The 12,325-nt window shown below is 41.5% G+C and overlaps 1 protein-coding gene across 1 annotated transcript; it reads right to left on the minus strand.

Moving 5' to 3' along the window:
• Positions 1-1,479: 1,479 nt before the first annotated feature.
• Positions 1,480-11,987, minus strand: LOC118361051 (cytochrome c oxidase subunit 4 isoform 2, mitochondrial-like). Its single transcript, XM_035740777.2, has 5 exons — positions 11,821-11,987; positions 4,412-4,514; positions 2,078-2,242; positions 1,864-1,995; positions 1,480-1,745 (listed from the first exon to the last, which is right to left on the minus strand). The coding sequence occupies exons 2-5, from the start codon at positions 4,512-4,514 to the stop codon at positions 1,612-1,614; spliced, it is 534 nt and encodes a 177-aa protein (XP_035596670.1). The 5' UTR covers positions 11,821-11,987; the 3' UTR covers positions 1,480-1,611.
• Positions 11,988-12,325: the final 338 nt, after the last annotated feature.

Raw genomic sequence — 12,325 nt, forward strand, 5'->3', positions numbered from 1 at the left:
CCTACGCTATATTGGCATCGAACATGTCACCCTCCCTAGGAGAAGGGGTGACCTCTACGATGTATTGTTAAAATGAGAGGCTGCCTGGATCTTTAATTTAAAGACCCTTGCTTCCTTCGGTCTCAATGTAGACTTTGATCTGGGGGGGAGTGTAGTTGGTCAACTGGAGGCACACAACGTGTGGCTCTGCGTAAATCTAACGTTACAGTAAGTGTTTGTTTTTTTATTGAAAGATTATTTCTCGCTCATATGGAAGATAAGGGACATATGTTTCAAAAAGCTTTTCGCGGCGATGATTGTTGTCTTTTCTAACACAGTGTCGGAATTGGAGTTCACACAGCCAGCCATGGGCAAAGCTAACTGGGTTTTTCGAGAGCTCGCGCGCAGCAAACACCTGTGTAACGGTAGAAGGATGCCAGAAACGTGTTGGAACTGAAAAATACTATCGGCTGCAACTGGGTTAAAGTCGGATAAATAATAATTAAAATGGTATCATCGCTGAGTAACATTTACTTTAAAATGTTACGATATTTGGTGTAAAGTCTCTTCAAACGGTTTTAAATTTCGTCTTTGCATTGTGTTTTTGTAAGTAATCGGGTTTTTTTTGCGTTACATGTTTACATATTTTGCATTATTCAGCTCATATGTGTATATACTGTATTCTATTCTACTTCATTTTAGTCTATGCCGCCCCGTCATTGCTCGTCCAAGTATTTATGTATTCTTAATTCCTTTACTTTAGATGTGTTGTGAAATTGTTAGCTATTAGTGCACTGTTGGAGCTAGAAACACAATCATTTTGCTACACCTGCAATAACATCTGCTAATCCTTTTATGTGACCAATAAAATGTGATTTGATTTTAGAGAAAAAACAAGGAACTCCATGGTGTATAGTCTGTTTCTATGTCTTACGATTCCAATGTAATGTCTTAGATTACATGCAGCGACCAATTTGGAACATGGACATTTTATTTTGGTGCTTTGGGAGGGATAAGGGGAAAGGCCAGAAGACATTCATTAAGAAACTCTAAAAAATTCATGACTTGTTCCTATAGGAGAACATCCACATAAATGTTAATTTAATAGTGTCCCTTGCCTGTAGTAAAGCTGCTCAGAGTGTCCCTTTAACTTGTTTGCCATCCATCTTCACTCCTAGACTTTTTAATAGTTTTCTACAGAAAATGCTAATATTCTCTGCAATTTTGGGACTGCTTTTTAGGGAGTGAAAACAAAGGTACAATGATTGATTTAATCTTTTTGTTGTGTTTTATACATTGAATACGGTGGACCATTTTGGAGTAGAAATTCCTTTGTTAGTGTTGAATGTGTCAGGACCACCAAGGCAATGGCACATCTCACAATACTCACTTAAGGCCTAACAAGACACTACCACAGGAACACTAAAGCAGAAATTAGGTTGAGGACAAGCAGCCCATAATATTATACTGTTTTCTCAGATGGAGAGAGAAGGAAACAACCAGTTTTTAGTTATTTATTAAATAGTAAGAGAATGGATTCAGATGGCTGGATTGCTGTTATGGTGGCTGAACAGAGGCTCAAGGTGTCAAGTCGAACCATTCCTCCTTCAGGCAGTGGTCTATTCCCTTCCTTTACTTCCATTGTTTGTTCTTGTAGTCCCACTGGGCAGAGAAGCCCTCGATTGGGTTGATCCGCATATCCAGCATCCTCTGGATCTGCTTAGCCTGCCACTCCTCACCAAAGGTATGAGGTTGGGGTGGGTACACTGTGGGACACACAAGAGAAAAAGAACAGCAAGTTTAAGGACTGAACAATCGCCCATCCATGTGATAATGGCTTTAGGAAGTCTATCAATTTTAGCAATCAACCATGAGAAATCTTACCATAGTGGCCCTGCCAAAAGACCACCAGACCAGTGATGCCAAAGAAGATGAACATCCCACCAATCACAGTCTTCCACTCATGGGACGGCCTCTTCATCTCCGGATAGGTGTGGTTGAACTTCAGCCTGTACACTGGGATACAGAAGGAGAAATATTAAGAATAGCAGAATTAAAGGCTCTGACATGAGAAGGAATGAGAGAGGGAGTGGCTTACAGGCAATTTTCTCCTCCTTGGACAGCGCAGTCCAGGGACCCTTCTCCTTCTGTTTCAGGCTCTTATCCGTAGAATCGAGGACATCCTTCCATGGTCTGTCTGGCAGAGGGGTGTCCAGACGATCCCAGTACATTGGCTGTGACATGTCCACTGAGTCGGACACCTCTACAGTACATGAATATATAGGACACGAGACAAGTCAAGTGAAGGGGAGGTTGAGGTAAAGGGAGTGGTGGTAAGGTGGGGTTTAGAGTAGAGGTGATTTTTTTTACACATTTATTTGTAATAATGACCATTACAACAATACTGAATGAACACTTATTTTAACTTATTATAATAAATCAATAAAATCAATTTAGCCTCAAATAAATAATGAAACTTTCAATTTGGTTGAAATAATGCAAACACAAAGTGTTGGAGAAGAAAGTAAAAGTGCAATATGTGCCATGTAAGAAAGCTAACGTTTAAGTTCCTTACTATTTCTCTCTATACCATTTGTATTTCATTAACCTTTGACTATTGGATGTTCTTATAGGCACCTTAGTATTGCCCGTGTAACAGTATAGGTTTCGTCCCTCTCCTCTCTCCTCCCTGGGCTCGAACCAGGAACACAACAACAACAGCCACCCTCGAAGCAGCGTTACCCATGCAGAGCAAGGGAAACAACCACTCCAAGTCTCAGAGCGAGTGACGTTTGAAACACTATTAGCGCGCACCCCGCTAACTAGCTAGCCTTTTCACATCGGTTACACCAGCCTAATCTCGGGAGTTGATAGGCTTGAAGTCATAAACAGCTGCAGGCAAACACAAGAAAGTGCTGTTTGAATTAATGCTTACGAGCCTGCTGCTGCCTACCATCGCTCAGTCAGACTGCTCTATCAAATCATAGACTTAGTTATAACATGATAACACACAGAAATACGAGCCTTAGATCATTAATATGGTCGAATCCGGAAACTATCATCTCAAAAACAAGACGTTTATTCTTTCAGTGAAATACGGAACCGTTCCGTATTTTATCTAATGGGTGGCATCCACAAGTCTAAATATCCCTGTTACATTGCACAACTATTCAATGTTATGTCATAATTACGTAAAATTCTGGTAAATTAGGCGGCCCAAACTGTTGCATATACACTGACTCAGCGTGCAATGAAAGCAAGAGAAGTGATACAATTTCACCTGGTTAATATTGCCTGCTAACCTGGATTTCTTTTAGCTAAATATGCAGGGTTAAAAATATATACTTCTGTGTATTGATTTTAAGAAAGGCATTGATGTTTATGGTTAGGTACACATTGGAGCAACGATAAGCACCACAACGATTATATGCAATGCAGGACACGCTAGATAAACTAGTAATATCATCAACCATGTGTAGTTACCTAATGATTATGATTGATTGATTGTTTTTTATATTTTTATAAGATAGTTTAATGCTAGCTAGCAACTTACCTTGGCAGTCTCCTCGTGGAGTGCAATGTATTCAGGTGGTTAGAGCGTTGGACTAGTTAACTGTAAGGTTGCAAGATTGAATCCCCTGAGCTGACAAGGTAAAAATCTGTTGTTCTGCCCCTGAACAAGGCAGTTAACCCACTGTTCCCAGGCCGTCATTGAAAATAAGAATGTTGTTCTTAACTGACTTGCCTAGTTAAATAAAGATTAAATAAAGGTGTATAAAAAAAATCGGTGTCCAAAAATACATATTTCCGATTGTAATGAAAACTTGAAATCGGCCCTAATTAATCGGTCATTCCGATTAATCAGTCAACCTCTAGTTTAGAGGTTTATAGACCTCAGAGCATTGTCTTACGTCAGATGGTGTCACTCCTATGTGGCGCTTGTCCCTCAACAAAATCAGATCAGTGCAGACGGCCATCATGCTATCTGACGTGAGATAATGTACCTCAGAGAAAAAGACTACACTGGGTGGTAAAGCAGGGACGGATTACGAAACAGCGACGCAAGGCACGTGCCACGGGGCCCCCATATTCCTTTTTTTGGGGGGAGTTCTGGCCCCACTGGAGGACTGGGGGCCTCCAGATAGTATATGATAGCAAAATGTGTAGAATTACAGGAAATAAGCTTTAAAGCTGCAAAATTCATGACAAAATGTGGACAAATGTTGAGATGAGCTATTAAACACCAATGAAAAAAAACATCTGGTCCATGACAAAAAGTGTAGAATTGCAGCAAATGTCCTTTAAAATGGTAACATTTTCTCTTAGCCTCATGACAAAATGTGTAGAATAGCATTTTAAAACGGTGTATTTTTTGCTCTGCACCATGGGAAAATGTGTAAATGCAATAAATGAGCTGATCAAAGAATAGTACCGTGGTGGCCATGGCTTGACATCCTTGCACCACTGCTTGTCAGTGCCACCACCGCTTGCTTGGAAAGCAAGCACCCCACACGTCCTGTTGTCAGGTGAAGCATCTGAAAGACAGGTGAGGAACAGAGACAGAACAAGATTTATCCCCCGTCAAAATATATCTCCTCTTAACTGACCAGTAACTCTGGAGACTCCCTCTCATGGTGACTAGGTATTTTAACAATAACCCAAAACTTCCCCTCTGCACCATGACGTAAAAAAAAATGGTTACTGATGAAATAGGAACTTCAAAGGCTATTTGCAAAAGCAGAGCAAGATTTGGTGTGAGTCCTCAGATCCTCAAAAAGTTATACAGCTGCACCAATGAGAGCATCACCTCCTGGTTGCATCTCCTCCTGATATGGCAACTACTCTGCATCCGACTGCAAGGAGCTACAGAGGGTAGTGCGTACATCACTGGGGCCAAGCTTCCTGCCATCCAGGACCTCTATACCAGGCGGTGTCAGCGGAAGCCCCTAAAAATGTTCAAAGACTTCCGCCACCCTAGTCATAGACTTTTCTCCATGCTATGGCACGACAAGCGGTACCAGAGCGCCAAGTCTAGATCCAAAAGCTTCTACCCCAAAGCCATGACTGCTGAACAGTTAATCAAATGGCTACCCGGACTATTTGCATTGACCCCCCCCACCCCTTTTTTACACTGCTGCTTCTCGCTGTTTATTATCAATGCATAGTCACTTTACCCCTACCTACATGTACATATTACCTGAATTATTTCAACTGACCTGTACCCCCACACATTGACTTGGTACCGGTACCCCCAGTATATAGTCCTGTTATTGTTATTTTATTGTTACTTTTTTCATTTTATTATTATTTAGTAATATATATTTTCTAAACTCTTTATTTTTCTTAACTGCAATGTTGTTTAAGGGCTTATAGGTAAGCATTTCACCGTAAGGTGTTGTATTCGGCGCATGTGACATAAAACGTTATTTCAAAACCATAGGCATTACAGCCAAAAAGCACAGGCTCACCTTCTTCTTCTATGGTATTATGGCATCTGCAAACAAGCGTTAAAGGTGCATGCCACCACCTACTGTAAGGGTGGCAAACTATAGAAAAAATAACACTGTGACACAAAAAGGGAAGGGAAGAGGAAAAGGAAAGAAAAATTGCCCTACCGACTAACCCTACATTAAAACCTCACCACTATTCCACTACTTAGTCTGATACTACAGCAAGCCAACAGCCTGGGAGGATGGGACACTATCGTTCAACACATCTTGTAAATCTTCTGCAGTAAAATCTTGTACACCCAAGTCATTCTCGGCAACTGCCACCACAACATCTACTTTCTGTGATTTATGTTCCATTTTTGCGGTACAGCTGAAAACTAAGGCTATTAAAGCTAATAAACCAACTTTACTGAAGCACATTATTCCTATCATTCTCTATTGGCCTTGGCTTACTCACAGGGATCCTCTCAGGATCCTTCACCCTGGACCCATCTTCCTCTACTACTCTCTTCACTACCTCAGCATACGACACCTTCTGCATTACCCTGATCCTGTCAACCTCAACCTGTCATTCTCTCACCAGACACTTCTGATCTCCAGGACCATGGGTACCCCTACAGTTAACACACACAACTTTTTCCACTGATACTACACATTCCTTTGTCTCATACCCTCCTGCACACTTCTCACATCTAGGAATATCCCTCATACACACTGCTGCAACATGACTATAAGCTCAGCATTTAAAACACTGTAATTGGTTCGGGACAAAAAGCTGTCATCAAAACTCAGCAGAACAGACAGTGTCTTCTCTGTTTCACCACGCTCTCCACCGGGTCTGCGTCGCACCAAATGGGGGTCCCAGACACCGGGAATCTTCAATTTCAGTTCACCCTCCTCAGCACTTAATGCCACTCCTGTTATCACTACTTTCAACAGTGACCTGCTCCGGAGAGCAAAGCAATTCACAGTTCTTGTCCCTAGTCGCGTGATGCGGAGCGCCTGCTCTCTCTGAAGGCAGAAACAGTTCCCAATCTCTTCTCCACCCAACCAGACACCACATATGGATCAGCCAGAAGGCAGGGGTCCACTTTCTCCAAACATGTCACTCCTTCATGACCCCCATTGCGAGGTTCGGACACAGAAGCCTTCTCCACACCTTCCTCCCTACACAATTCATCCTCACTCTCACCCAATTCACCTCCAGAGCTACTGGAATACTGCTCACCCCACTGGCACTAGACGCCACTCACCCTAACCCCATTGTCTCCCTTGGAACTCAACTCCTGATTTATCAGGGGGTGCTGCAACCTACTTCCCTTGGCTATGGGCTAGCCACATCTAAACTTAATGTAAACAAATGACAGAAGTTACGTGCACAACTGGCTTGTTGCCTTTAAAATAGATTTAATGAACTTATTTAATTTAAAATCACAAAAATAATAGTGTTTTATTGTCTAGTGAGCTGTATGAATATTTTAAAGCCTCATTACCCTCCTTGAGAGAGAGACCATGAAGTTGCTTGGCACCAATCTGTTATTTATGGTAGGTAGGTTTAAAGGTCTTGTTATGGTGCCGTAAGGGGCCTTGGATGAAATTAAAATCCAGGCTTTGTCTGGACACCTACAGTTAATTACACTTTAGACCCCATTTCCAGGCTTACAGTAAACTAGATCAGAGGGTGTTACGGATACAGTTATCCTGTGTGTGTGTATCCTGTGTTTCTTTTCTCTCCTTCTCCCCTCACAGGTGAAAATCATCACTCCCCAATCAGTCAACAATCAATCATCAATCAGAAGACACACCTCCTCCTATTTCCTAACCTATCACAGTTCCTTCCCCATGGTTTAAAAACCCCATCATTTGTTTGTTCTAGAGCTCAATCTCTCTGTAAATGCCATGCCTGTAGGTCTCTGTGTTTCACTCTCGCTTTGTGTCTTAACCTCTCTTTTGTTTAAGCACCTCATAGCACTTTGTCATCACCTGTGAAAAGGGGGAAACCAAGACAAATCGCCCATGGGCATACACTACCCGTAGGTGAACTTTGTTAAATACACTAGTTAGAACTGGGCGGACCACCCACTGTATTTTTGGTTAGTTAGTTAGCTGTTGTTAAAGTAGGCTAGTCTAGCTTAGGGGTGTTTTTGAATACTTATTGTTTCTTTCCTTGGGTCCAGCTCAGCCCCTTTTCCTGCTCCCCCCATTACCGTGTGTTTATAAATAAACCCTGAGTTTGACGGTAGATTTCTGTTGTCCTGGTTATTTCGTTCACACTTTTACTTTGTCACAATAATAATTTGCATGAGTTATGTTACGGGTCTCATTACCATCCCCCCTAGACTGTCGGACCAAAAGGGATTTGTAACAGAGGGGTATACTACGAAACAAGTTTGAGGAGTTACCAAGATAACTTTAGTCAACTCTGAGTTCAACTCGGGATAACCGACACCACGAAAGTGGCACACCTTTTAGCCAGGTACATTTCTATGGAAACAACGCCTTCAGAACTAATTTGCTCCAGGGCAGCCTAACTCAGGGCTAACTCCATTTATCCTGAATGAAGTGCCTGATCTGCAAGTTGAGGACAAATGAAATCATATTCCCTCCCTCTCAAAGATTGCATCATCCCCTTCATTTGCGTATTTGTTTCATTATATACAGTTGAAGTTGTAAATTTACATACACCTTAGCCAAATACATTTAAACTCAGTTTCACAATTCCTGACATTTAATCCTAGTAAAGATTCCCTGGCTTAGGTCAGTTAGGATCACCACTTCATTTTAAGAATGTGAAATGTCAGAATAATAGTGGAGAGATTTATTTCAGCTTTTATTTGTTTCATCACATTCCCAGTGGGTCAGAAGTTTACATACACTCAATTAGTATTTGGTAGCATTGCCTGTAAATTGTATAACTTGGGTCAAACATTTCAGGTAGCCTTCCATCAGCTTCCCACAATAAGTTGGGTGAATTTTGGTCTATTCCTCCTGACAGAGTTGGTGTAACTGAGTCTGGTTTGTAGGTCTCCTTGCTCGCACACGCTTTTTCAGTTCTGCCCACAAATTGTCTATAGGCTTGAGGTCAGGGCTTTGTGATGGCCACTCCAATACCTTGACTTTGTTGTCCTTAAGCCATTTTGTCACAACTTTGGAAGTATGCTTGGGGTCATTGTCCATTTGGAAGACCCATTGCGACCAAGCTTTAACTGATGTCTTGAGATGTTTGCTTCAATACATCCACATAATTTTCCAACCTCATGATGCAATCTATTTTGTGAAGTGCACCAGTCCCTCCTGCAGCAAAGCACACCCACAACACAATGCTGCCACTCCCGTGCTTCATGGTTGGGATGGTGTTCTTCGGCTTGCAAGCCTCCCCGTTTTTCCTCCGAACATAATGATGGTCATTATGGCAAAACGGTTCTATTTTTGTTTCATCAGACCAGAGGATCTTTGTCCCCATGTGTATTTGCAAACCTTAGTCTGGCTTTTTTATGGCTGTTTTGGAGCAGTGGCTTCTTCCTTGCTGAGCGGCTTTTCAGGTTACTTTGATATAGGACTCGTTTTACTGTGTATATAGATACTTTTGTACCTGTTTCCTCCAGCATCTTCACAAGGTCCTTTGCTGTTCTGGGATTGATTTGCACTTTTCGCACAAAAGTAAATTCATCTCTAGGAGACAGATCGCGTCTCCTTTCTGAGCGGTATGACGGCTGCGTGGTCCCATGGTGTTTATACTTGCGTACTATTGTTTGTACAGATGAACGTGGTACTTTCAGGCGTTTGGAAATTGCTCCCAAGGATGAACCAGACTTGTGGAGGTCTTTGCTGATTTCTTTTGATTTTCTCATTATGTCAAGCAAAGAGGCACTGAGTTGAAGGCAGGCCTTGAAATACATCCACAGGTACACCTCCAATTCACTCACATTATGTCAATTACCCTATCAGAAGCTTCTAAAGCCATGACATAATTTTCTGGAATTTTCCAAGCTGTTTGAAGGGGCGCAGTCAACTTCTGACCCACTGGAATAAAGATACAGTGAAATAATCTGTAAACTATTTCTTCATCTGTATATATACACCTATCACATTGCACATTTTAAACTTCATGCACAGTAAAACATTTGTAATAGAATCATTTTATCATAAGAGTGGGGGAAAAATGTTATTGTGTATTAACCTCTACGGAATCGGTGTCCCTAAACCATGATATTTGTTGCTCAATATGCAATAATTTGACTAGAATGACATTGTAATTCATTCCTGGGAGTGTGTAAACATTTTTTTATTACCATAGCATTTTTGTATATTCTCTATAGTTATGTACTTGAATGTATAAATTGACCAAGTCGGCAAATTTGGGCAAACTCCTGGCAGGCTTGACACAAATATTGTGTAGTGATGTAATTCTTTACTGGATCAGTCTGTACACTTTGCACACACACACTGCTGCAATCTTGTGGACAACATCTAAATTACAACTTGAATCCTATCTCAATGTATGGCCTTTCTCTTGTATTTGAGACTATGGAACGAAACATTATTTTTTTTAAACGGATGTTTTTTGGTTTGTATTGTCTTTTACCAGATCTAATGTGTTATATTCTCCTACATTAATTTCACATTTCCACAAACTTCAAAGTGTTTCCTTTCAAATGGTATCAAGAATATTCATATGCTTGTTTCAGGTCTTGAGCTACTGGCTGTTAGATTTGGGTATGTCATTGATGTCATTGAAGGCGGAAATTGAAAAAAGGGTCCGATCCCTAAGAGCACATAAGTACAAAGAAGGCATTAACGATATGTAATAAAAGAAAGACAGCGCTTCTGATAGCCTATTTCACACCATAGCTTGATGAATTTGCAAGATAACTTTTCTTTCATTTAGATTTCAACACAAATTAAAATGTGGCTCTGACTCGCCCGTGGATTGATGTTTCAGCATTGTCTCAATGAAGAGTTTGGCATTTGACTAGCCATGTGTGACATGTACATGCAGTTACAAGCCTGTTAGAGTTAAGCCTTTCGCAGGCTTCCCAGTCAAAACGTTTTTTCTTGAGGCAAGTCGAAATTCGGTAGCTGAAGTCTAGGCCCCTTCGTCAGTGATTGGTCAACAGTACTACTTCTATTAGGAGTGGGAACTATGGATGGGATTCTTCAATTAAGTGTTTCTTGTCATTTAACAAGACAACTAGTTTTCATGCACTTTTTCTCACTTGAGTAATACTGCAACAAACAATAAGTTAGATGTAAAATATGCTTGACTAAGACCTCCTAGGCAAAAAAAACGTTACAATTAATTTCAGATTTAGATTCATTCTGGCTATGTTGTTGCTACAGCTTCTCAAGAGTGTTTTTCAAGTGAAGTTCTTTGAGTATGCTTGACTTTCACCTAGCTGAGCTCTACCAGGAGCAAACCAAACTTAGTATGTGGGCGTCTTTTGCGGCAAGCGGACGAGCGGATTAAGCCTGAGCTAGAATGTGAAGCTAACTGAAGCTGGCTAGCTTTAGAACACCCTGTGTAGACCTGGCTTTCATCATAGTATACCCCTAAGCTAATTTGTTTGTATTGCAGAGTCTATGGTCTCTCTATCTCTCTCAGATTCAGATAAGCTCTATTAGCATGAATGGCAAGGTGACTGTTGCTCACTCTCTCTCTCTCTCCCTCTCCCTCTCTCTCCCTCCCTCTCTCTTTCACACACACATACACACACACACACACACTTACTGAAGCCAATAAAAATGGTGGAAACTGGCAGTTGGTCAACATCAGCAACCATGTCGCCACGTCCTTAATGACCTCCACACACAGTTTGGTGGACTGTCAAACAGACACATCCATTACATTACCCACTTCATGAGACCTTTATGCAAAAGAGTTTGACATAACTTTTGAGTGTTGTTCTCTATAAAATGCATAAAGAAACTATCTTGTGCAGACATATTATCAAGGAGTACAGTGTGAATTGATGTCCAAATATGGAGTTGTGTCTGTCTTCTGTTGTGGAGTTGTTTACAAATTTAACTTGTGGAGGCTTGAGTTGACACATATGCCCCAATGCCTGAATGCATCATCTCAAAAGGCATTGAGAGAGATGACAATTATTTGTTACCAAATACAGCACTGCATGCTATTAACACAATCCCTTTCACTTTCCCTCCCACAACAGCCTGAGTTGGTATGTTACCAATGATCATGCCTGTCGCGCATTTCAAAACATTTTTGTATTCTAGAAGTCTGTCTGCAGAATCTGTGTTCGAGTTCCCTTAACTCTGCATGCCCGCTCCTGACTCAAGTAAAGGGTCTAAATGACCACCCCACCCGCCCCTACCTGACCCAAATAGCCAGTCCTGTTAGACCCCAGAAGTTCGGAAGCCTTCAGCTACTCACAGTTGTCCTGAGAGGGAACCTTTAGGAAAAAAAGACGGACAAATAAGAGCAGCCCCTCTTCACTTTGCTCTGGCGCACTGTCACTGTGTCTCACCCTTGGATCTTATCGCCAACAAACAATCACACTGACCAGGAAAGGCGGGTGAGAGAAGGGGAGGGATAGAGGCAGGGAGGAGGCGGGTAAGAGTTTAGACCGAGAGAGACTAAACTAGTGCAAGTAAACAATCTGAGAAAGCATGTGATGCTACTGGCAGACTGGACCAGGACTAGGGTTGCACTGTAAAACATATTTCACATACCCTATATTTGAGGCTCCTGAAAACTCTCTTTAATAATCTTCTCCTTTCCACCTTCACAGAAAACTCCACAGTGACAGGAAGAGGGAGCCATTGGAATGCAGACAGGTCAATTTTGGGTCAGTTTATACAAGAAGGAGGGATCTTAATGAAGAGTTACTTTCACAGTGAAGAGTAAAACATCCCTAGAGAGAGTGAGATACAGAGTG

This window comes from Oncorhynchus keta, chromosome 28, assembly GCF_023373465.1.
Source record: "Oncorhynchus keta strain PuntledgeMale-10-30-2019 chromosome 28, Oket_V2, whole genome shotgun sequence".
Taxonomy (NCBI): domain Eukaryota; kingdom Metazoa; phylum Chordata; class Actinopteri; order Salmoniformes; family Salmonidae; genus Oncorhynchus; species Oncorhynchus keta.

Bases quoted from the DNA above. Each gene is read 5' to 3' on its own strand.
- LOC118361051 (XM_035740777.2), bottom strand. From the start codon at position 4,514: ATGCTTCACCTGACAACAGGACGTGTGGGGTGCTTGCTTTCCAAGCAA. The intron at 2,243-4,411 runs GTACTATTCTTT...CATGTACTGTAG, and splicing joins GTCAAGCCATGGCCACCACG to AGGTGTCCGACTCAGTGGAC. The intron at 1,996-2,077 runs GTAAGCCACTCC...TCTGTATCCCAG, and splicing joins CAAGGAGGAGAAAATTGCCT to TGTACAGGCTGAAGTTCAAC.